Consider the following 26,135-nt stretch of genomic DNA (forward strand, 5'->3'; position numbering starts at 1 on the left):
TGACTGGCTGCACTCCGTTCCGTCCCGCCCCTCCCCACGCGCCGCTTCCTTGGGTGGAAGTTGCGTCACAGGAGCGCCAAAAAAGAACTTGGAGGGGAATCGGGCTTCAACTTGCTGCGGGGTCGCTGCACCCTGCACTTCAGACACCTTCACGAGAGGCCTTCGTGGTCGCAGTGGAAAAAGTGAAATCTCCGAGCCGCTCCGCCAGATGGGACCCGGCCCCGCGCGAGGACGCCGGGAGAGCTACGGCTGAGGAGAGCCACGGAATTTGGGCCGGGGTTGCCGGAGGAGCTCGGACCTCGGGGTCTCGTCTCAGCTCCGTGGTGCTTCTCCCCCCGGAGGAAGGGAGAGCTGAGCTGAGCCAGACGGATCAGCGCGTATTCAGGAGCCTACCCAGCCGTAAACTAGGCGAGCTTTATATTCTTTGCAAGTAAGACCTTATCTTCAGGAGGCGTAAATAAAGTAGGGTTATTTAACGAGGCACAGCAATTTGACGGGTGGCTCCGGTATTCATTCTCCAGTTCTACCTCTTACATTTGTGTTGGAAATTTCACTAGTTATTTTTACCATATTTGTCTCATTTGAGAAGGATATGGCGTCAAGTGTTGTCGAAGGAGCGCAGTATTGAGAGGTTTGACCTCTGTATCGTCGCCAAATTTGATCTTGACCAATTAATGTCTCTGGGCTTCAGTTTCTTAACGTGTAATGTGATCTAAGGGATTACCAAAATCTTGTTTTGCCCTACAATCGTGAACTTGTTTAGTTTTTAATTCATTAATTAAATCTCTTTAAAGATTCGGATAGGCACTCATAGTGAGTTGCAGTACAGTGTACGGATATAGTCTTAGTTATTTTTATCCTTAAAAAAAAAAAAAAAAACAGACAAACCAAACCCATTGTCATCGAGTGGATTCCGACTCATAGCCACCCTATAGGACAGAGAGAACTTCCCCATAGAGCTTCCAAGGAGCGCCTGGTGGATTCGAACTGCGACCTTTTAGTTAGCAGCTGTACCACTTAACCACTGTGCCACCAGGGTTTCCTTAGGATATGAAATTTTAAGAACCCATTTTTCAAAGGTCCCTCATTTTGGTTAATTGCTACTCAACGGGGGACTATCTTTGTGAACTTTTTAATAAAAGCGAATTATCTCCCTAGGTACAAAGTAGACAAGGGAGTGCACAGAGAAGAAAAGAGATTATACTTTATAGTATATTAGCATATATACCCATTGTCGTTGAGTCGATTCTGACTCGTAGTGACCCTATAGGACAGAGTGGAGCTGCCCCACAGGGTTTCCAAGGAGCGGCTGGTAGATTCAAACTGCTGAACTTTTGGTTAGCTGAGCTTCACCACTGCACCGCTAGGGCTCGTTAGCACATATAGACAGACTTTTTAAAAAAAAAAACTTAAATTTCGAAAATTTTTGCTAAAAGCTGCCAAGAACTCATTTAATTGGTAATGACCTAGAAATGATCTTGTTTCTGATATCTTTTTAAGACAATTGTAAATCCCAAAGGAAAATTAACTTGTTTCCCACTTTGGCCTCTACAGAGGTGAAAGAAAAGCTGAATCATCAATATATTTCTGATAAAAATAGGATACGATACTGCAGGACTGGCTGGCTATAAGAAATTGTGATCATGTATTCCTGGTGTCTGAAGGTTGAGGTTATGTTTTGCCAGTACAGCGTTGTAGTAAGTCTCAAAACACTGCAAACAAGTTATCTTAGAGTTAATTGCCTACCTTATTTTCATTTCTAGCATGGGAGCTCCTTACAGGTACAGTACTTTTTCTTATTTTTATCCTATGAGCATTTAGTATATACTTGTTTCAACAATAACATATCTATGGTTTGCCTTAAAAAGAGGTGGGGAATAGAAGAGTAACTGCAGAGTATTTGGGACTTCTCCCATAATGAACAAAGTTGCAGGCCTATTTGCTAGTCTCAAGCTAGAATACATGAAGTTTCCTTATTTACTATTAAAAAAATGGTGTGGGGGTGGAGTCAGACCTTCTCTCTCTTCACAACAGGGAGGGAGAATCAAGATTAACAGCCCAAGGCTGATTCCTATGAGGTGGAGGTCAGACATGCTTCCCCTTTCCACCAGCTTTACCAATTTTGACACCTCCCATGGCACTCTGTACTTTTCTGCTGGGTTTAATAATTCATTGCAGTGGCCATACAGAACTCACAGACAATACTCACGATTATGGGGTTTATTAGGGAAGTAACAGGCTACAGTTCAGGCTCAGGAACACTCAGGATACAGTTCTTCCATCAGGACAGCTTCTTCCCAGCTGTGATTACAGGCATGCCTCTCTCTGGCCGTAGGCCTCTGCCCTGTTCAGGTGTTAAAAAACTCTTTTAACCCCTGCCAATAAGTGCCCAGAGGCACCCCACTCTACCAGTAAGCCGTGGCCCAAAGGCACTCAGCTTTCTTGCTCTGTGGGCTGGTCTCCTGCTGTAGTTTCTCTGCCACGGCTTCTTACCATCTTCCAGGTTACAACTTGCTCTCTGTCTCCTTCGTCCAGGAGCTTCTCAGTGCAAGGATCTCAGGACCAAAGAATGTGCTCTCTGCTCCTGGATGTTCTTCCTTGGTGGTAGTGGAATCCTCTCCCTCCTCTGGGGTGGCTCGTTTCAAGTCCAGTGGGATACAAGCTGACCTGACCAATCCCTTTGGTGGGCCACAATTACCTTATCTTCATAGTCTCACCCAGTCACCTGGGTGGGAGTTACAAGGACACACAAAGTAACCTATTGCACCACAACTAGGTTAATACATTTTTAGTTGGACTATTTCTCCTACAGTTTTGGTGAAGACTTTTTAACCTTTCTTTTAGAAGATATGAGTGGAGAGTATAGAGGCAGAGGATTTGGACGAGGAAGATTTCAAAGCTGGAAAAGAGGAAGAGGTGGTGGAAACTATTCAGGAAAGTGGCAAGAAAGGGAACACAGACCTAACCTGAATAAAACCACAGAGAAACATTCTTCTGGTAGGTGAGGTCAAGGATTGTTCACTTTTGTTTTTCTTCATCAAGGAAGCCATTCATGCCTGTCATATGAGGCGGTTTAACTTAAATTTCAGTCTCTCTTATATTTGATACTGCTCCTTAGCTAGCATTTGAATTTTAACATCTAAAATTCTTACTGAAATCTCTAATTCAGATGTTCTGTTAATGTCATATTAGGCTCTCGTTGAAAATAGAAGCAACTTGGAAAAGTAATTTTGCTTTATGTCTGCTAACCTACCCTTTGATTTTTTTTTTTTTTTTCCAGAACAAATCCCACAGTCTTTGCTACTGCAGTCAACATTGGATAAGTTCATACCGTATAAAGGCTGGAAGTTTTATTTCTCGGAAGGTAGAGCTAAAAGTTTGAAAAAGATTGTAAATTTGATTTCCTTAACTTGATCTTTGAATGTGACATCTCATATTATTATGTTATTGACTTACTGATAATATAACCCCCTTCTGTAGTCTTAAGTCACCCAAACAATTAGATCATGTTTAGATTTTTGGAGTGTTATATATAGGTTTTGTTTCAGTCAGGAAAACAGAAACCACAGTAAGTATTCCAAAAAGGGGATTTAATACAGGGAATTGAGTATACAGATGGAAGACTGAAAGACCAAAAGGAACACTGAGATAACCACCCCCAGATAATAGTAACTACAGGAACCAGCTACCATTCCTGTTTTGCTGAGGGAACAATAAAGAAGTTCTGAGGTTACCAGAATGTAGGAATTCAAAGGTGGGGCCACAACATAGCTGTTACTGAGACCTCTGAGGGGCACTGTCTTAGTCATCTAGTGCTGCCGTAATAAATACCACAAGTGGATGGCTTTAACAAAGAAAAATTTATTTTCTCACAGTAAAGTAGCCTAAAGTCCAAATGTAAGGCGTCAACTCCAGGGGAAGGCTTTCTCTCTCTTGTTGGCTCTGGGAGAAGGTCCTTGTCCTCAATCTTCCCAGGTGCAGGGACCTGGGGCCTGAAGGACGTGCTCTGCTCCTGGTGCTGCTTTCTTGGTGGTATGAGGTCCCCTCTCTTTGCTAGCTTCCGTTTCCTTTTATCTCTTCAGAGATAAAAGGTGGTGCAGGCCACACCCCAGGGAAAGTTCCTTTACATTGGATCTGAGTGAGAGTGGTGTTACAATCCTACCGTAATCATCTCAACATAAAATTGCAATCACAAAATGGAAGACAAACACAAAATACTGGGAATCATGGCCTAGTCAAGTTAATACACATATTTGGGGTGGCACAAGTCAGCCCATGACAGGCACCCTACAAAGTTGTGCTCAGACCACTGAGAGGAATGAGGCCGGCTACTGCTGGTACTTTAGTAGGGCGTGGCATGGGTGGTCCTTGGAGCTGGACACTGGAACTTCAGGTGCCTTTTGCAGCTGGAGAGATGCTAAAAGGAATTGGAAACAATGCATTTCTTCCCTGTCACCTTCTCATTGGTCTAAAGTGTGTCCCATTGGTAGAACCTAAAGGAAGTCTGGCAGGGGCGTCTGGTATGCAGATCTTATTCATAGCATCCAAGAACAGAGAGTAGGAGGGTGGACTTGGAACCGACAGACAATAACCAGCTCACGTTTCTGTAGAGACACAGTTTATTTAAGAATTCCCCTTTAAAATCAAGAACACCAAGCTAATTTCATACATTTGTCTGCTTAGTTTTGGGGAACTGTTTTTTGTGCTGTTATAGTACCTGTACGTTTATGTCTTTTATGAGGTATGGGTTTTTGTTTTATTTTGTTTTTTAATCTGTGTCTTTTTCCTATTAGCCTACACTACTCCAGGAGCTCAGACCAGTCACTTGGTAGTATTTGTGTTGTGAATGAATAAAGTGTTTTATAAGTGTTCTCTGTATTGAGAGTCTGTTTCTTTCTGTTACGTAGACGTGTGTTTCATTGGTGATCTTGCTTTTAGTTGCTTTAGGATGCGTTAGCCAACCATATTCCCAGTATTCCTCTAGCAGTTAGCTCAGGCACTATAAGTGATTTTTGAACTGTATTTCCAAGCTACTTCATTGTATTGCTTCTCTATGGGAGACCAACTCCAAGATGTTGTACAACTTTATAGTGTAAAATACAGCTTTACGATTTTGGGACCAAGGTGAACTATGGGCTGTCTCTCACCTGATTTCAGGAAGGCTTTGACAGGTGGCACTTTGGACCAGCAGAATTTATGTTGCAAAGACTGATTGTCTTCAGTATTATTGAGAGTAAGAGTTTAATTCACATGTCTGGCTTTAACTTTATTATAACTTTTGGTTTAAACGTTATCATGTAAGCCATTTGAACGAATATGTCTTATTGGTGTCAATAATTCAATATAAACATTCCTAGATATTGGTGCTTTTAGCGAGAGACATATTTTTGTGCCTGTATTTCAGATTATGCAAGTCTAAACTCGTTTTAGAATCTTAAGTATACATTCTAAACCAGTTCTTTTCTAAATGTAATTGGAATACAAGGCAATTGGAGAAAATCCTCTAGCACGTATATGGTATTTCTTCTGTCGCGTGAGAAATATGCATGTAGTTTTCATGATTGTGCTAATGCCATATTTGTTGGATTAGTTTACAGTGATAGCTCTCCTTTTATTGAGAAGATTCAAGCATTTGAAAATTTTTTCACAAGGCGCATTGATTTATATGATAAGGTAAGATTCCTGCACAACAAAGCTATTAGTCTGCCTTTATATGTCGTTGTACTGAACGGTCTGTTTGCGGTGCTGGCGATTGTGATTATAGACACTGGAGTCAGATTTTGTTGGTTCAGATACCAGGTTTGCCACTTCCTTGTGGTATGGACTTCGGTGAATACTTTTCTGTGCCTCAGTTTCTTCATCTGTTAGCTGGAGGTAATAGTATTAATGCTTATTTCATAGGGTTCTTAAGAGGCATAAGTGAACAAATCTAAAATATTAGAATTGTGCTTGGCAGAAAGCGTACAGTTTTTATCACTGTCACCGTATAAATGTTATATGCTTTCTCAGAGAATGTGATAGAACACTTAATGAGGATAATTGACTCTGAAAAAACAATTACTATTTCTGTATTTTAATATTTTATAGGATGAAATAGAAAGAAAGGGAAGTATTTTGGTGGATTTTAAAGAGCTGACGAAAGATGATGAAGTCGCTAACTTGATACCTAATATAGCAAATGAACTAAGGGATACGCCTGAGAAAACCTTGGCTTGCATGGGTCTGGCAATACATCAGGTGAGGATTTACTTCATGTGGACTTCTGTCAAAATTTAAAGGAAGATTTTACAGTGGCAACACCTTCTGTAAAAGAGTCTTAGCTATTTCCGGCGGACGTTGGCTCGATCTGAGGTGGCAGTCCTGTCCTAAAAGGTACCATTCGTTCTACATACGGCAACTTGGCTGTATATCAGATTTACTTCTAGCTTACTTGAATTAGTTTGATAGAGTTAAAGATTGTGCAGAATTAAACCTTGTCTCAAGGAGCTATACAGTCACGTAGAGAAGATAAGACAAGGCATCACGGTACGTCTGTAATGAACATAGAGCAAAAAGACCAACCTCCAATCTAGGTTCTGTGGCATGTGAAGTTGTTTAACCTCCCTGAGTGTTCCATATATAAAATGAAAGTAATGAATGTATGATGCCTGCCTGAGTTTTTCACAGGATAAGATGGCAATGTATGTGAAAGCAATTTTTAGACTGGCAAACAGATAAATGCTTCCAGGTAGAGAGTGGTAAATCTCAGAAGAAGCACAGGTAGAGTGCTAGATGCATTCATAGGCTAAAGACAAGATCCTCAGCCGTTGGGTAAGAAACAGGGAGTGCTCAAAAGAAGACTTTATAGAGGTGGTGAGTTAATGATACGTCTTGAAGGAGTACCTAGGATTTAGACATACAGGGAGGAAGTAAGGGTATCCAGGCACAAGGGGACAGTTCATCACAAAAGTGTTTATTGTGCTAGTAACCCGAGACTGGGAACCTTGGCTATTGTCTTCAGACTCATCTTTTTCCTTAGCTCCCCGTGTCCATTAGTTACCACTTGCTGTCATATCTATTTCTAAAACGTGTCTCAAGTCCACTTCCTTTCCATTCTGAACTGCCTCTGCCTTTGGCTGAGCTTTCATTATCTTTCTTATACTACTGTGATACTTTGTAAAACATGATCTATGTTTGGGAACCGGTGACTCATTTCTTCCAAATGAAATCCAAATCGTTTGCTTGGCATTGAAGGCCTTCCATGATCTGGCATAACTTCGTTTCCCCATTACTCTCCTTCATTCACTTCAGTCCAGCCAAACTGAGCTCTGGTCAGTATTCTCTACTCCCGTCACTCCTCGCCTTTCCAAATGCCTTGGAACTTTTTCTCGTGACCCCTTTTCAGAACTCATATTTTGACTAAATCTTTATGGTTCTTATAGCAATTACAGCTGTATGTGTGGATCTCATTTTCCCTCTTAGACTGTTGGCGTTCTGCTTTGTGCACAAATTTTGGTGTTAAATATTTATTTTATTTAATGTCAGATGTCAAGGGGCAGGTATTGGGTGTTTCTGGGAACTTCTTTATTATCTCTGTCTTGTTTAATCAATGAATATGGAGATGCAAAAAAAGCATTTTTTCTGCAGAACCCATCTAGGAGGTAAAGGCTTTGGGGGCTACCATAAGGACTTTTAATATTACGTCTAGTTGGGACAGAAGGTAGACAGACAGGAATGCTGGAGTTTTCCAGCCCAAGGACAGCAAAATTCCAGGTGAAACATAAGCCACTGTAAAATTATTAGTTGCTGTCAAGTTGACTCTGACTCGTGTTGACCTTACATGTAACAGAATGAAATGTTGCCTAGTCTTGCCCCATCTCCATGAACTTTGATATGTTTGAGCCCATTGTTGAGGCTGTTGTGTCAATCCCTGTCGTTGAGGTTAAGAGCAGTGATAATTATCAGGTTTTTAAAGGGCTATAGATTTGTGTTTATTTTTTGTTCTGAAGTGTTTATATTCATAACATTCATGTTCTGTATTAAAGTTCTGCTTAAAGGTGTTTTCTAACTTGAGTAAATGTCTGTCCTACTTAGATATTAACTAAGGACCTTGAAAGGCACGCAGCTGAATTACAAGCCCAAGAAGGATTGCCCAGTGATGGGGAGACAATGGTAAATGTGCCGCACGTTCATGCAAGGTGAGGACATTGCTGGTATTAAAGTATTATGCAGGCTAGGGCACTGAAGATTGGTTAAGAATGAAAATCTCATTTTGTAGAGCAAAGGAAATCAGTAAAAAGAAAATGAGCTTCTTTGCTATCATTGACCATTGTACTAAGGTGAAACATAACTGAAATAAGGCTCTTCTGTCCAAATAAGTTGATTTTCCCACTTGTGAATTTATGTAAACAGCAGTTTTGGATGTTTGCTTACAAAGACTGCTGTGTAAATTTAATAAACCATGTAATGTGTTAACCCTGTGATTAGATTTTGTTAAAATATATTAAGTTTCTACTAGACACAGGGAACAAATGAAATTACAGAAGTCATTTTGTTTTTCTTGAATTTTTCTTTATAGTATTTTAAAACCTTAAATTCTCATTAGGAGAGAGGCATAAGGTAACCATCAGGGTTTTGTTTTTCCTTTCTGGAATTTAAGGACATTTCCTAACAGTCTTTTAAAAAGAAGCTAGACACCCAGAAGTTGTTGAATCTGTGTGCTTTCGTTTTTCCCCAGAGAACAGCGCGTGGGACGGGAAGTAAAGGGAAAATTTAGCCATTTGTGTTTTAAAGACTGATTTTATTCTTGTGAGATTTCTGAAATATGTAGGGGTGATGTGGTTTGAGTGTTCCATAGTTGCTCCTAAAAAGAACTTGGGGAAATACAGACAGCCTCAACACTATTCATTGTAAATTCATAGATACATATGTTCCTGTTTTTGTTTTTAGGGTGTATAACTATGAGCCCTTGACACAGCTCAAGAATGTCCGAGCAAATTACTATGGAAAATACATTGCTCTAAGAGGGACGGTGGTTCGAGTCAGTAACATAAAACCCCTTTGCACCAAGATGGCTTTTCTGTGTGCTGCATGTGGGGAAATTCAGAGCTGTTCTCTTACAGATGGAAAATATAATCCCCCCACAAAGGTAATACCATGGTCTTTAACTACTTCTTTACTTGCCTTAGTAAAGAAGGAAAATCAGTTCACGGAAGGTATTTCCTGTTTCTGAATACAGAGCTTATTTTTTGTTTTGGGTTTTAAATTATGAAATGCTTCAGGGTACAGAAAACACAGAAATAAATAAAACATTACCACCACCCAAAAGTCACATTTTGCCAGCTACACTCCAGATAACGTTTTAAAGATATAAAGCGTTACAGTTATGATTAGTGTCTCCCTTTTACTCCTTGTCTATACCATCCTCAGAGACAGTCTTTATCCTGAAGTTAACGTGTATCCTTTTTGTACATTGATGCATACATAAAGTTTTCTTTCCTTTATTCCTTCCAGTGTTTTGGAAGTGATATGTTTTGTTCCTTTTTTCTTTCTTAATTTTTTTTGAACAGTAGATTCTAAAATGATATAGAAGTATAGATGATGATGTAAGTAACATCTATGTACCCCCCATTCTGAGTTAGCAAATATTAGTACTTTGTGATTTTAGCTTAATTTTTTTTAACCAAAAATGTAAATTACAAGTACTCCTTATTTATCGACAGTCTCATTATCCGACATATTGCACTTGTGCTAATGGTAAAAAAAAATCTACTGTCCGACTATTTTGTGCGTTAACGACATAGCTCTGGTGGTGATGAACACCAAGGTATGAGGCGAGAGTAACACTGCCTGTGATGGTTAAGGTTATGTGTTAACTTGGATGGGCCATGATTTTCAGTAGTTTGGCAGTTATGTAATGATGTAATTTGGCAGTTGTGTAATGATGTAGTCATCCCCCACTTTGTAATCTGAATTCATCATCCTCCGTTTTCTCATACTTCCAATTTTCGCTTAATGACCTGGCCTTTGAAACCTAACCACGCCGATAAGTGAGGAGTGGGCATATTACAGTTAAAGTTGAAGTCTCTTTGTTCCCCTCTCAGTTCCACTCCCTTCTCCCATCCCTAGATGCAGCTGCTGTTCTGAGAATGATATGTATTCCTCAAGTCATACTAATATACTTAATGATAAATAAAACATAAGTGTTAAATTTATTAAAGTTCAAGGATAGTAAAGGCAGTTCGGGAAAAGAATAAGATGTAGGGCCAGTATTGACTATATGTGTAGAGTTTGTTTTGTTGCATTGTGGTTGTGTAAATGGTATACTGAGTATAACATTCTGCAGCTTTCCCCTCCTACCCCCTTTGATTATTTTGGAGTTCTACCTATGATAATATATATCTCACGCTTTTATTTTTACTATTGTGTAATATTCCATTAAATGAATAACCACTATTTATCCATTTTCCTGGTAGTAAACGTTCATGTTGTTGCCAATTTTTTGCTGTTGTTAGTAATGCTGCAGAGAAGATAGTTCTTACACATGTCTCCTTAGCAGAGGAATTTCTCAGTTATAAGATAAACTTAACTTTAGTAGATGTTGTCAAATTACTATCCAAAGTCGTGGTCCCAAGTTAGACCCCTGCAAGTAGTGTTAAGCAGTTGTCATTTCCCCATATCTTCATTAAACTTGATGTTGTTAGACTTTTTAATTTTGCCAGGCTGATAGGTGTAAAATGGTATTTCATTTTTAGTGTAAACTTCTATAGTTTCTGTTAAGAGTGAGCATCTTTTCACATTTTTACTGGCCATTCAGTTTCCTTCCTTATTAAATTTTCTGTTTATAGCTTCTACTCAATTCTGCTCATTTTTCTATGAGTGTATTGATAGAAGTTTTTTATGTATTCTAGATAACTAGTCACTGCTGATTATATACATTACAGATATCTTCTCCTAGTCGTTGGCTTATCGTTTAAATTTATGATGTCTTTGTTGTACAATTTTACATTTTGACATGGTCAAATCGATCAGTCGTTTCCCACGTGACTTATATTTTATGGTCTTCCTTACTGAAGTCTTAGAAACATATCTCCTTCATTTTTTCTAATAATTTTAAGTTTTGTTTTTTACATTCAAATCTTTAGACCATCTGGAATTTAATTTTGTGAATGGCGTAGAGCTAGGGATCTAATTTTATTCTTTTAGGTGAAAAGGCAGTTGTCCTGTCACTATTTCTTAAATTAACTTGTTCCCATTGATGTGTCATGCTTCCTCTGTAGCACACTGGACTCCTGCAGACATGTCTGTTCCATTTTACTGCTCCTGCGCAGTTCTGCAGGATCTTACTGAAACTTTTAATAAAGCAGAGAACTGCCCTACCTCTTATCCTTTTCTGGAGTTGCCTTTACTATCCTTGAACTTTAATAAATTTAACATTTATTAAATTTTCACTCAATGCAAAGGTTTGAACCCTTGTGAAATAATTTCTTGAAAAATTTGAAAATGCAAATACATGATATTTCTGTTTGACATTCCTAGGGTTTCTTTCCCTTACAAGAAGAACAGGGTGTGTAAGATGATTCAGTCACTGGTTCTGAATGTCATCTACTAGTAGTCTCAACTTAGGGTTCAGGGCACCGAAGGCTGGAATTTAAATCCTGATCCTGCCTGTAAACAGCATTTGTTCAGAGTATTTCCGTACCCTCTAATACAGTGGGTAGTAACCTTGATTCAGGGAACCCTGGTGGCACAGTTGTTAAAGCACTCAGCTGCTAACCGAAAGGTTGGTGTTTCAAACTCACCAGCTACCACCAAAGATGTGGCAGTCTGCTTCAGTGAAGATTTACAGCGTTGGAAGCCCTATGGGGCAGTTCTACTCTGTCACTTTGAGTCGGAGTCGACTCGACAGCAGTGGGTGGGAACATTGAGTCATACTGTGAGTGATGTGGTGACAAGTTCCTACATGTGTCCAAACTGCAGTGAATTGAAGTAGCCAGAAAGATGGTTAATCCAGGTGATCTCTGTTCTAGCCACTATTGCTGCATAACAACCACCTCAGAACTTAGGGGCTGTAAGTAACAACGTTTTATTATTGTTCATGGTTCCTGTAGGTCAGGAGTTTTGAAGAAAACTACTCAGTTGGGTAATACTGACTCTAGGTCCCTCATGGAATTGTAGTCAGATGGTGGCTGGAGCTAGAAGACCAAGGGGCTGGGGACTGGCTGTACACTTCTCTCTTCTCCATGTGGTCTCTCTGTGGCTAGTTTTGGCTTCTCGCGCACGGTAGGGCAGCTCAGGGCACTTGGTCTGCTCACATGGCTGCTGATAGCTTCAAGAGACGGTATTCCAGCTTACAGGGCAGGAGTGGTATTGCCTTTTATGAACTAGCCTTGGAAGTCATGCAGCATCACTTCTGTCACATTCTCTTGGTTACAAAGTGAGTTGCAGCCTGCCCAGATTCCAGGAGAGGGAATCAGACTCCATCTCTTGAGAGGGGAGTGGCAAGACTCTGGAAAGGCTATAGGGAGAGATTATTGCAGTCGTATTCAGAAAATACAATCTGCCACCATCTGTCTGTGAATCTGTGAATTCATCCTGACATCCAAGCAGTGACTTAGTAATGAAAACTGGACCACACCTGGTTATATGTTAAGGACTGACTTTCTCATACATTAAATATTGTCCAAACAGTGCAAAAGAATTCTAGATGGGAGAGCTGGGGATTGAGTAGACCCAGGAAAGGCTTTTGAAGAGGGGAGGGCTGTAACTGGGTATGTGGACTTGAGGAGAGTGGGCATTCATGGATCAGGAGACTGCATGGGCACAAAGGAAGGAATAAGTGCTGGGTATTTATGAGGGCCAAGTGAGGAGGCTGGCATACCCAGAGCTCTAAGAGAGGAGCCAGATAGGAAAGTATCTCAGAAGCTCGTGATACAGAGCCATTGCAGAGGAAATAGAAGGCCACTACAGCTATTAGTGTATTTTACTGTAATACCATCCTGAGGCCAGTTTTCTTTTATTTAGTTTTGATTTTTTTTTTAAATTTTTATTGTGCCTTAAGTGAAAGTTTACAAATCAAGTCAGTCTCTCATACAAAAAGCTTATATACACCCTGCTTTAAACTCCTAATTGCTCTCCGCCCAATGAGACGGCACACTCCCTCCCTCCAGCCTCTCCTCATGTCCATTCAGCCAGCTTCTGGCCCCTTCCCCCCTCTCATCTCCCCTCCAGACAAGAGATGCCAGCGTGTGTCTACTTGATCCAAGAAGCACGTTCTTCACCAGTATCCCTTTCCATCCCGTAGTCCAGTCCACTCCCTGTCTGAAGAGTGAGGCCAGTTTTTTTTTTTTTTTAAAGACATCTTAAATGAAGCATTATACCTTGAATTTTCCTGAGATATGATTGCAGGTGTTTATCAAAATCTCCATGTGAGTTAATCTCGTTACAGTGTCCTGTGCCTGCGTGTCGAGGGAAGTCATTTACTGCTCTGCGTAGCTCTCCTCTCACAGTCACGATGGACTGGCAGTCGATCAAGTAAGCAATCAGACTTAAATAAAAGACAGGGTGTAGGTCTTTGTCGTATTGTCAAGTAAATCTAAGTTTACTGTACTATACTGTGATTTTTATCTGTAAACAGTGATAAAGTGTAGCATAAATTTATTTGATGAGTACTTCTGTATTGAAATGGTAATTGTCTTTATTTGTATTTTATTCTCTTTTGGATTCTAGAAGGGATTTGATGTAGATGTATTATGTCCTGTTGCTATTGAGAAGTAGTTCATTTTATATCTCAGTTCTGTGATTCATTGAACTGGAAATACACCATAATCAGAGCCGTGTAATTCATTCCATAACGAACTGTGATGGAAATAATGTTTTCGAAGTTTCTAAAATAATCCCTTAGGAGTGGCCATGTTTCATTTCATGTTCTCACTGTCCATGAGGTATCTGAAAACAAAAACTTACTTTTGCAAGTCCAGGTAGGCGTGTGTGTGTATGAGAGAGAGAGAAACCTGGCTGAAATAGGAGTGATCCTAAAAAACTATGAACCCAGGGGAAAAGTGAGCTGACTGTCTGCCAAGTACTGTGCTGGCTTCACCTCCCTTCTGCCCTGTAAAAACCAAGGCCAGCATGTGTAATAATTACTGTTCACTGTGCTAAGATCTTTACAAACGTCCCATTTGATCGACACAAAATCCCTTCAGGATTGTGGCCTTGTCCCCATTTCCTAAAAGAGGGATTATTTAAGACTTGGGTGTGATCATTTGCCCGGTGAATAGCGAAGCCTGGTTTGCAGCCCGTGTTGCTGGGACTTTGACCACTGAAGAGGGTAATGAGGGCCTCAGAGGTGCTGTGAGGGTCACAGCAGTGTATACGCAGAGACGGTCTAGGATGATTTAATGTATTTGAGCAGAATCTCTACATTCAGTTAAAAATAGGAGATGAGAAAATTTAAATAGTTTAATTGCATTTGAACGATGATCTCCTAATGTTAGGAAATGAAACTTAGTGGAAACTTTTGAGAAACGGAGGTTATTTAAGCTCTTTTTTTCCTGAATTCTTAAAAGTAAGGTAATACTCAAGTTTATTTTAAATGACTTAGTTAACAGTGAGATTTCGTCAGTACAGAATTAGCTTACGTAATTGTTCTATTCTATGGGTAAGGTGACTTCTGCCCGAGAAGAAAGGTCTCCTTCCAGCCATCTCTAGTAGATTCCTGGTTTTTCTGAGGCTTGGGTTGGGGTGGCCGTAGTGGATTAAATTCCCAGTTCTAAGAGTTCTTTTGATAAGAATAATCATATGTGCAGAAATAGGTTGCTGGAAGTATATTTTCACAGCGTTGGTAAGAAAAAATTGGCAACAGCCTAAATGTCTGGGGAAAAAAATGATCACAAGGGTGGTGGTACAATGGATTATTGCATAGCCTCTAAAAATAATATTGCAGGAGAATATTTAAAAATGAAATAAAAAATTTGTACAATGTTATTTAGTCAAAAAGCTAGTTATAGAATGTTATTTGCTACACATTCATGAATTTTGTAAAATCCTGGTTTTATTTTTATTTTTAAAAATAAAAAGATAATAAACACTGGCAAGAAACACAAAACCTTGAGAGTATGCTCTCTGGGAGGTGAGATAAGAGTCACCGTTATTTTCTTCCTTTTGTTTATCTGTGTTTTCAAATATTTCTAAAGGGAACACAGAAATCGATGTTCTTTTGTAAGAAAAGTCTAAAAACCTACTTTATTAAAGTAAGGTAATCAGAGTGTGTTGTGTCTGTCATTCTGAGACTTTTCTTTCTGCTCTGGTGGTGTTTGAATGGGCATTAAGGGTGAGGGAGGTGAGCTAGCATGGTTCAGGGTTTGAAGTAGTGCAGGTTGGTGGGATTCCATTGCGTGGCTGGGACCTGAAAAGAATTGGGAAACTCTAGATGTATATTGAATTTATTCCAGATTTACTATTTTTATATTCAATGACTGTACTTAGAACAATTATTTAAGCAAATAAAAGTTTTAATTAAAGTAACACATGTAAATGTTTAAAAACAATCAATCAGTGTAGAGGGCCACAGTCCCAACTCCCTGTTGCCTCATACGGAAGGGTGGATAACATTCTTGCGTCCCTTTCTTCCTTCACTTTGCTGCATGCGCTGCTACATCATGAGCTGAGGACATCGGAGACTCAGTACTTGCTTTCAGTTCTCCCCCTTCCACCTCTGGACTTTTTGTCCCCTGTGAAGTTACTTTTAAATTGCCAATATTTACCTTCTGTTTTCTAACCGTAATTGCCATTTTGTTTTACTTGTATGTCTCATATAACAAAATGTTAAACAGCTTTTACATTTTTATGGTGATGTAAATGTTGTTCAACACAGAACTAAGTAAGGCAATCAGATGCCAGAAAAGGAAATGTAATTTTTTGTCACTGGATTTTTTTGTTTTTTGGATTTGCTTGTTTGTTTTTTCCTTTTGCCCGTAATGGAAAATGATCTAAGTCTCAAAGTCAAATAAACTATCTTGTCTTATACTCCACTAGTTGTTCAGAATTTTCCCATGTTTTATCGTGCCTCATGTTTGGACTGTAGCTTTGCTGTGTAGCGTTTTGTTTTTCCTAGGGTTTCTAAATGCTGATTTGATTTCTTAGAGTATGCCTCCACCGTATTACCCCAGCTTTCCCTTCTCTCCTAAATACACTATGGGATACATGAAATCCACCTCAAAGAACAAAAACAAAAACCTCCTGAGCCCTCCTTAAGTCTGGCTCAGTTGTTCCCCAGGCCTGCAGCCCTGTTGTCATGCTGGGATTTTGCTTCATTGTTCTGCTGGGTTAGGCCCATTGTTTTCTTGAGTCTTGTTTTTTATTTTTGTAGATTCTCTTTTTGTTTTTCTAGAGAATTTTTTCAAGTAAATTTTCAGAAAGTGTATGGAAAGTAAAACTTTCTGGGTCCTTGCATGTCTGAAAATATTTTAATTTCATTCTTATACTAGAGTAAGAGTTTGCCTAGCAGCCTGTAAAGATAGTACCATCTTGTCCTTTGCATCCAGAGATGTTGATGATAGATCTGATGGTGGCCTGATCTCATTCCTTAGAGAAGATGGGACTTTTTACCTTCTTTGTAATCCTTTTATCCATGATGTTCTGAAACTTAATAAGGATGCATCTAGTTGTGTCATCATCTTGCTTTTGTTCTAGAATTATCTTCTCCTGTAGAATATTTGACTATTTTCTCTTCTCTCATTTTGGCAAATGTCTGATGAAGAATGAGAGATTATTAGGTATAGCTGGGATAGCTTTCCTTTGTGTTTTGTAGGTAGGATTTTTTCCTCACAAGGCCTCACCCCAGGATCAGAAGGTAGGGGTTTTGGCTATCAGGTTTTGCTTTATGAATGTAGTTTTGAATTAGGGTTGAGCCCCTCAAATGTCAGAATGACGAGACTTTTTCCTGGAGCTCTAATATCCTCACGGGACACCGTAGCTCTGCTCCCAGGGCCGATAGATCTATTTCCTTAGAACAGTGCTCTGGTTTTTGCCAGAGGGTAAAGCATCATGTCTTTGCTGAAATGCCGTCATTCTTCCCCTACCCACCAGTCCACCCCTTTCCAAAAAAATTTTTCACAGCTATTGTATGACTTTATATTGATTATCCCATTTTCTTCCAGTTCGCCATTCCTGCTGACTCCAAATTGGAAACCTCTTTAGGGTTCTGCTGAGAACATTGGCTCCTCCTTCTCTTGTTAACCTTTTCCTGTGTGTATTTTGAACTTCATTTTGTTTTATCCTTTAATACTTTTCTATTTACTGTCTCCTAAAATCTGATTAATCTTTCTCTTTTACATTTATTTTGTTGTTGTTGAGAGTATGTGCAGCAAAACATACACCAATTCAACGTGTACAATCCAGTGACAGTGATTACATTCTTGAACTTGTACAACCATTCTCGCCCTCCTTTTGAGTTGTTCCACTCACTGCCGCCTAAGGTTTCTACCTAACTTTTCAAGTTGCTGTTGTCACTTTGATCCCATATAGATAGTTCTTAAAAAAGCATAATGCTCAAGGCGGTTTACTAGTTTAGCTATCACTGATATCTCTTGTTTGCTGATGACACCTTTGTATGCCCGAGAACGGTCTCCTCCGCTGTTTTAGTGACCATCATTTTGACGTGCATTTTGGAGGGAAGTAAGCAAATGCATGTACTCAGTCTGCCATGCTGAACTGGAAACCACTAAAGTAATTTTAGATGCACCTTTGAAATTCTCCCCCATCTGTCCTATATCTAGCTCAGTGCCACGTGAACCCTGAAGGGTTAGTGTGCTGACGAAGTAACCCAGAGTCAGAGAGTGCACTAATTGAGCATTGTTGAACTTCTTAGAATCCAGGAGCTGATGTCTGATGATCACCGAGAAGCAGGTCGAATTCCCCGAACAATAGAATGCGAGCTGCTTCACGATCTTGTGGATAGCTGTGTCCCAGGAGACACGGTGACTATTACTGGAATTGTCAAAGTCTCCAATGCTGAAGAAGGTATGGCATAACTCTTTTCTTCAGTTTGATTTCCCCTCAGTAATGATTTGTTTTTTAGATACTTCTGAATCTCCACCAGTTTGGGGAATCCCTTGTTTTCTTCTATAAGATGAAACTTTAAAGGTTTATTCAAAGTTCACTATGCCTTTCTTTTACTTTCTGGTTGAATCTTTATAGAGAAAATAAAAACATTAATTTCACTGTTTTTAATTTGACAGGCTCTCGAAATAAGAATGACAAATGCATGTTCCTTCTATACATTGAGGCAAATTCTGTTTGCAATAGCAAAGGGCAGAAAACAAAGACTTCAGAGAGTGGGTCTAAGCAGGGAACATTGATGGAGTTCTCACTCAGAGACCTTTATGCTGTCCAAGAGATTCAAGCTGAAAAAAATCTGTTTAAGCTCATTGTCAAGTACGTATGAGATTATCTAACGTTTTATTAAATATATGCATGTTGGAATGTTCTTGCCTACAAGTAACAAAAAAACTTAAGTCAAAATGTCTGGCGAACTACAGTCCATGGGTTAAATCCCCCCGTTTTTGTGCTGTCTGTGAATGAGGAATGGATTTTAAATTTTGAAATGGTGGGGAAAAAAAGACCTTTTCATGACACGTGAAATTTAAAAATTTCAGTTTCCATTAATAAAGTTTTGCTAGAAAGTAGCCATGCTGATTTGTTTGTGTATTGTCTATGACTGCTTTGTGCTTTGTAGCAGAGCTGAACAGTTGTTGATAGAGAACAGTGGTTCACAGATAACTTACTATCTGGCCCTTGACAGAAAAAGTTTGCTGACCTTGCTAACCACAAGGTCAGCAGTTTGAATCCACCAGCCGCTCCTGGGAAACCCTATGGAGCAGTTCTACTCTGTCCTGTAGGGTCACTATGAGTCAGAATCGATTCAGCGGCGTTGGGTTTGGTTTTTTGGTTTGGTTGAAACAGTAAGGAAAATTACTGTCTCACACAACTTGTATGATAATGACAGCACTGAGTGAAAGAGTGAGGGGACAGTGAATCCCAAACCGTTTCAGTTAGTTATATGTAGGAGGTTTTTTGTTTAATTTTAAAAAAAGCAAGAAAGAGATTTAAATAGGAGTCTCTTACAGTCAATAAATATTCATAAACTTAATTTCCATGTTACTGCCTTGTAGTAGAGAAGAAAGAAGCAAAATAAAGAGGCATTTCTTTCGCTTTAGTGGTTAAGAGCTTTGCAGACAAGTCTAAATCACAATCTGCTTCTGCCATATACTTCCAGTGTGATACTGGGCTTGTTACTTCTCCCTATTATATCATCTTAAAATGGAAATAATACCTACCTCAGAGGGTTATTCTGAGGATTAAATGAGATTTTATAAAGTACTTAACGTAATTACACTAAAAAAACCCAAAAAACACCTTCGATGGGATCCAGTGGATTCTGACTGATAGCAGCCCTATAGGATGGATAGAACTGCCCCACAGGGTTTCCAAGGCTGTAAATCTTTACAGAAGCGGACTGTCGTATCTTGCCTCCTCAGAGAGGTTGGTAGGATCCATCCACCAACTTTTTGGTTAGCAGTCGAGTGCTTAACCACTATGCCATCAGAGCTCCTTTTTACTTAACATAATTGTTGTTGTTAGGTGCCGTCAAGTTGCTTCCGACTCGTAGTGACCCTGTGTACAACAGAACAAAACACTATCCAGCCCTGTGCCATCCTCATAGTTGTTATGTTTGAGCCCATTGTAACAGCCACTGTGTCAATCCATCTCACTGAGAGTTTTTCTCTCTTTTTTTTTTATAGTACTTTAGATGAAGGTTTACAAAACAAACTAGTTTCTCGTCAGTTAGTACACACATTATTCTATGACATTGGTTAACAACCCCACGACATGTCAACAGTCTCCCTTCTCAATCCTGAGTTCCCTATTACCAGCTTTCCTGTTCCCTCTTGCCTTCCAGCCCCTGCCCCAGGGCTGGTATGCCCCTTCAGACTTTCTTTGTTCCATGGGCCTGTTCAATCTTTGGTTGAAGGGTGAACCTCAGGAGTGACCTCATTACTGAACTGAAAGGGTGTCCGGGGGCCATAACCTCAGGGTTTCTCCACTCTCTGACAGGCCAGCAAGTCTGCTCTTTTTTTTTCAATTAGAATTTTGTTTTACATTTTTCTTCAGCTCTGTCCGGGACCCTCTATTGTGATCCCCGTCAGAGCAGTCAGTGGTGGTAGCCAAGCACCATCTGGTTTTGCTAGACTCAGTCTGGTGGAGGCCATGGTAGATATGGTCTGTTAGTCCTTTGGACTAAACTTTCCCTTGTATCTTTAGTTTTCTTCATTCTTCCTTGCTCCCAAAGGGGTGGGACCAGTGGAGTATCTTAGATGGCCGCTCACAGGCTTTTAAGACCCCAGACACAACTCACCAAGGTGGAATGTAGAACATATTCATTATAAACTCTGTTATGCCAGTTGAGCTAGATGTTCCCTGAGATCATGGTCCCCACAGCCCTCAGCCCAGCAGTTCAGTCCCTCAGGGAATTTGGATGTGTCTGTGGACCTACCATGACCTTGCCTTGTACAGGTTGTGCTGGCTTCCCCAGTATTCTGTACTGTCTTTCCCTTCACCAGAGTTTCCACTTACCTTCCTCTTTTTTGCTAACTCTATGCTTTACCAAGCAGATGTCCTTCTCCAAGGACTGGTTCCTCCTAAAAACATGTCCAAAGTACATGAGATGTGAGATAAAGTCTCACCGTTCCCGCTTTGGTTGTACTTCTTCCTAAACAGATTTGTTCGTTCTTTTGGCAGTCCATGGAATATTCCATATGCTTTGCCAGCACCACAGTTCACAGGCATCAATTCTTTTTCCGTCTTCCTTATTCATTGTCCAGCTTTCATGTGCGTAGGAAGTGATTGAAAACACCACTAGTCTGTCAGTTTGTTATACTGTGGAGGCTTAACATGATTAGCGCACTCCAAATGGTGCTGTTATTTTGATAATTTTTTTTTTTTTTTAATAATTTGAAAAAGAAGGGGGAAATGGGTGATATCAGATGACACATGTCCCCAAATTGGGAGCTGAACAACTGAGGTTTTGAAATGTATTAGAAAAATTGATCTTGCCTTGCTTTTCTGTTAGGATTAGGCTTTGGGCCCTAAAAGGATTGTGACAATTTTTTCTTTCTGCCTTTAATATGTTAATTAGCCAACTGAATAAAGTACCTGTAGAGTTCTTCAAGGATTCTTTGTCCCTAACTTTCAGAGATTTCCCTCATAATTGATAGCCATTCAAATCCACCCAAGGAGAAGGGATGCTCCTGGCCAAGGTGGGGGTGTGATCTGTGAGCAGGTGACCGAGGAATAACCTGGTTGAGGTTCAGAACACCTCTTTGGTTGGTGCCTTTGTTGTTTTCTTGGTTGTCACCAAGTTGATTCCAACTCATACTGACCCTGTGTGTTACAGAGTAGTACTGTTCCATGTGGTTCTCTTGGCTGTCATCTTTATGGAAGCAGATTGCCAGGCTTTTCTTACGTAGTGCTGCTGGGTGGGTTCATACCACCAATTTACAGAAAATAAATTAATGTGAAAAACATGGGTTTTCTTTCCATAGTTTTCTTTCCACTTTTAGTTCTACATTCAACATTGAAGCTAGATATTTCATGGTTTTCCATTTGTTAATTCAGTAGGCATTGGCAAACTAGGTGGGCTGCCTATTTTATAAAGTTTTATTAGAACGCAGCTCCACCCATTCACTTATATGTTGTCTGTGATTACTTTTCACACTACAAGTTGAATGGCTGTGTTTGAGACTTAATGGCCTGTAAAGCCAATAGTATTTACTTTCTGGCCCTTGAAGAGAAAGTTTGCCGATCCATGCTGAATTAACACCGGAGGACCTCGAAAAGAAAAAGGAGAAGACCGTGGTAGGTTCTGTTTTAGTTTGGGATCCCTCTGAAGCACAGACTGAATCGTTGATTTGGGTGTGAGTAGTTTATTTGCGCTCATGCTTATGTCAGGAAATTTGGAAGACAACTGCCTGGCCAACCAACTGGAAGAGACACCCATTCCAAACAAAAGTGATCCAACAGAATGTGGAAATTATCAAACAATATTAATATCACACGCAAGTAAAATTTTCCTGAAGGTACTTAAAAAATGGTTGCAGCAATATATCAATAGGGAACTGCCAGAAATTCAAGCCAGATTCAGAAGAGGACATGAAATGAGGCATATCATGGCTGATGTCAGATGGATCTTGGCTGAAAGCAGAGAATACCTAGAAGATGTTTGCCTGAGCTTTATTGACTATGCAAAGGTATTCAACTGTGTGGATCATAACAAATTATGAATAAGATTGCGAAGAATGGGTATTCCAGGACACTTAATTGTACTAATGCAGGACCTGTACATAGACCAAGAGACAGTCGTTCAAATAGAACAAGGGGATATTGCGTGGTTTAAAATCAGGAAATGTGTGCATCAGTGTTGTATCCTTTCACTGTACTTATTCAGTCTGTATACTGAGCAAATAATGCAAGAAGGTGGACTGTATGAAGAACAACACAGCATCAGGATTGGAGGAAGACTCATTAACAGCCTGTGGTATGCTGTTGACAACCTCGTTTGCTAAAGCAAAGAGGACTTGTAGCACTTACTGATGAAGATCAAAACTACAGCCTTCAGTATGGATTACACCTCAAAATAAAAAACAAAATACGCGTAACTGGACCAATACACAACATCATGATAAACAAAGAAAATATGGAAATTGTGAAGGATTGCATTCACAATCACCATCCATGGAAGCACCGTCAAGAAATCAGATGACGCATTGCATTGGGCAAATCTGCTGCAAAAGACCTCTTTAAAGTGTTGAAAAACAAAGATGTCACCTTGATGACTAAGGTGCTCCTGACCCAAGCCATGGTATTTTCAATCACGTCATACATGTGAAAGTTGGACAGTGAATAAGGAAGACCACAGAAGAATTGATGCATTTCAATTATGGTTTTGGTGAGGAATATTGACTATACCATGGACTGCCAGGAGAATGAACAAATCTGTCTTGGAAGAAGTATAGCCAGAGTACTCCTTAGAAGTGAGGATGGCGAGACTTCAGCCCACTACTTTGGACATGTTATCAGGAGGGACCAGTCTCTGGAGAAGGACATCATGCTTGGTAAAGCAGAAGGTCAGCAAAAATGAGGAAGACCCATAATGAGATGACATCAACAATGGACTCAAACATAGCAGCAATTGTAAGAATGGCACAGAACTGGGCAGTGTTTTATTCTGTAGTACACAGGGTCACTATGAGTTGGAACTGACTTGATGGCACCTAACAACAAGTTTATTTGGGAGGTGATCCCTGGAAGCATGGTAGGGAATTGGAGAAATGAGACAGAGAAGGAAAGGCGGTCAGCGTATGGTGCCTTAATGAGACCAGGTTACCACTAGCACTGGGGCTCTAATTGCCCTGAGGCCTCTAGGACACTAGACTAGAATTAGCCTTAGTATTTTTTCCATCTGGTGGTGTAGTGGTTAAGAACTATGGCTACTATCAAAAAGTCATCATTTCAAATCCACCAGGTGCTCCTTGGAAGCTGGGGCAGTTCTACTCTGTCCTGTAGGGTCAATATGAGTCAGAATTGACTCGATGGCCACAGGTTAGGTTTTTTTTTTTTTTTTGGTTTTAAGGCCCTCACTTTAGGTCTGCTCCCAGGGGTATTAAACACCCCAGCACTTCTGGCCTGCGCAGCCTGCCCGCTGATGATGCTTCTCTTGCCACCTAAAGCCCTTAGGCAAACAGGCAGGTGCTTAGTAGGAAGCCAGCAGTGATTATGCAGGAACGTGCTAAACAGTAGTGTCAAAGGGATATGGGAGGGACACCAGCAGTCTCTGCTGGAGTTTACAGATGTTAGAAAGGAATCGTAATTTGCGTATCATTCCTGATTATGTCTCTTCCACCCTGTACATTTTTGTTTGTTCCTTGTTTGTATAACTGATCAATGTAAATGCATTTCTTTATATTCATAGGTGGTTTTATGTATTCTAACTCTTTGAATTGAACTGAAAAGATGAAATTTGATCCCATTTAAAAATATGTACTCAGTTCACACTTTAGTCTCCTTTCATTGGCTTGGCCTTGCAGATCTGAAGATGTGTATTCAGTAAAATATATTAAAATCTTAAAACGAAAGGCTATAATTATGATACATTTTAACAGATCTGAAAAGGTCAAAAGTGTATTTGGTTACTCTAAAATGCTTTACAAGTATCCTGTCTCTATTATAAAGGTACAGTTTTTAAAGCATTATTCCCTTTCTAGACTAAGAATTTTGTGAAATTTACTGTTAGAATAAATTTTCTCGGGTTTTTGAGGAGAGACAATTTTTTTCTTTTTTGAATCTAAATAAAGCAAGTTAATCAGGTTTAGATACTATAAGGGATCAGTGAAGTTTAAGTTGGAGTTTGATTTTTTATTTTTAATAGGTTATATCTATTTTTCAGCTCGCTGTGTCCTGTCATTTTTGGTCATGAAGTAAGTGTTCTATTTCATCTTTACTCAAAAATAACATTGACAAAAATAACATGTAAAAGCTTTACAATAATAGCTAATTTCTTTTGGCCAGTTATTCATATTTTAATATGAATCTTTGTTCTCTATAAGTGAGTGACGTGGGAGACAAACTACAGCCCCTTGGAATTAAAAAAAAGCCCCAAACCAGTTGCCGCGGAGTTGACTCATGACGACCTTGTGCACGTCACAGGAACACTGTGCTCCACGGGGTTTTCAGGGGCTGGTTTTTCATAAATAGATCACTAAGCCTTTCTTTCATGGCACCTCTGGGTGGATTCAAACCTCCAGCCTTTCAGTTAGTGCCGAGTACATTAACCCTTTAGATCACCCAGAGACTCCTTTGTAATAAAAACTGCCTACCAATTAAATAGCAGTGGGCTTCCTTTAGAGTTACCCTGGACATTGACAGTATTAAAGCAGAAGCTAAAAAATTTCTCATTTATTTGAAGTGGATTTATGCCTTACAAGGTAGGTCTCAACTCAATGACTTGTATGATGCCTCTCTGATTTTAATTTGCTCTCTAATTTTTGTTTATTAATTGTTTATATTATTTAAGTTTGTATTTTTAGACTTCAAATAAGAAAGTTCACTCATGCTTCAAGAAAATAAAAGCCTCAAACGAATAAATTTTGTAAACATAGGAGGAGTACCCCTTTTGAGTCATCTTTATATTTTTTCACTTTTTTTTCACACTCAAGCTTGTCAAAGCAGGTTTGGCATTAGCACTCTTTGGAGGAAGCCAGAAATACGCAGATGACAAAAACAGAATTCCAATTCGAGGAGACCCACACATCCTTGTTGTTGGAGATCCAGGCTTGGGAAAGAGTCAAATGCTACAAGTAGGAAATCAGTCATTTAATATTTGACATTTTGATTATAAAATGCATGAGTAATTCACAAGAGAATTTTCTCAAAGCATGTAGTATTCATGTTCCAGAAGATATAGTTTGTCTGGTGGTATGAGTGAATTGGGGTCTATGTGAGTATTATTATCTAACTCGTATCTGCCCATATTTTCAAACTGAGTCAGTCTGCCAGTCACAGCAAGGCATGCTGGTATGTTGAGACACCAACTATTGTGATATGTTAACCATTTTCTTAATCCCTATTTCCCCCTCCCCCTTATTTGTATGTAGCCTTGCTTTGCTAGTCTTTATTGTTGCAGCATGATCTCACCTATGAACAGAATAGTTGAAGGAAGTAAAAACAGAGTCGCCCCAGTCTCCCTTTCCACAGCTATACACTGTGTTGGGCATTAGGTAGGGTCTGCCAGAGCCCTGTCCTTATCTACCTTTGCTGCTTCTCTCTGAGACCAAAGCAAGGCAACTCATGTGACCGGTCAGTTGTTGGTCCACAAGAAGATTCTGCGTCTGCCGTTCAGAGTTTGGTGGTTGTCCCCTACTGGGCTTATCATGGCCCCAAAAGGTGCTGCTTGTTGGAATATGTGTGGTTTCTTCAGAGTGACAGCTCCGGGTAAACCAGCTTCAATGTCAGTTCTAAGAATACACATTGCCCCTCTGCCCCTTGTTGAAAAATATGACCATCCAGACCAGGCACTCCCTGGCCCTTGTAGTCCTGGTGGC

General features: G+C 39.8%; 1 protein-coding gene across 3 annotated transcripts in view; it reads left to right on the plus strand.

Moving 5' to 3' along the window:
- The first annotated feature begins 47 nt into the window (after nucleotides 1–47).
- Nucleotides 48–26,135, plus strand: part of MCM8 (minichromosome maintenance 8 homologous recombination repair factor) — a 44,843-nt gene continuing 18,755 nt past the window's right edge. Inside the window, exons 1-12 of one of the 3 annotated variants that reach the window (XM_049868797.1) lie at nucleotides 48–430; nucleotides 2,845–2,997; nucleotides 3,281–3,364; nucleotides 5,591–5,673; nucleotides 6,088–6,237; nucleotides 8,074–8,177; nucleotides 8,929–9,127; nucleotides 13,427–13,512; nucleotides 17,849–18,000; nucleotides 18,219–18,414; nucleotides 24,482–24,512; nucleotides 25,251–25,391. In XM_049868797.1, the coding sequence (XP_049724754.1) occupies nucleotides 2,850–2,997; nucleotides 3,281–3,364; nucleotides 5,591–5,673; nucleotides 6,088–6,237; nucleotides 8,074–8,177; nucleotides 8,929–9,127; nucleotides 13,427–13,512; nucleotides 17,849–18,000; nucleotides 18,219–18,414; nucleotides 24,482–24,512; nucleotides 25,251–25,391 (1,374 nt within the window). In that variant the 5' untranslated portion in view covers nucleotides 48–430; nucleotides 2,845–2,849. The remainder of the gene's footprint in view (nucleotides 431–2,844; nucleotides 2,998–3,280; nucleotides 3,365–5,590; nucleotides 5,674–6,087; nucleotides 6,238–8,073; nucleotides 8,178–8,928; nucleotides 9,128–13,426; nucleotides 13,513–17,848; nucleotides 18,001–18,218; nucleotides 18,415–24,481; nucleotides 24,513–25,250; nucleotides 25,392–26,135) is intronic. The other 2 variants (XM_049868798.1, XM_049868799.1) reach the window with 2 other exon arrangements.

The sequence above is a fragment of the Elephas maximus genome, chromosome 25, assembly GCF_024166365.1.
Source record: "Elephas maximus indicus isolate mEleMax1 chromosome 25, mEleMax1 primary haplotype, whole genome shotgun sequence".
In the NCBI taxonomy this organism is placed as follows: domain Eukaryota; kingdom Metazoa; phylum Chordata; class Mammalia; order Proboscidea; family Elephantidae; genus Elephas; species Elephas maximus.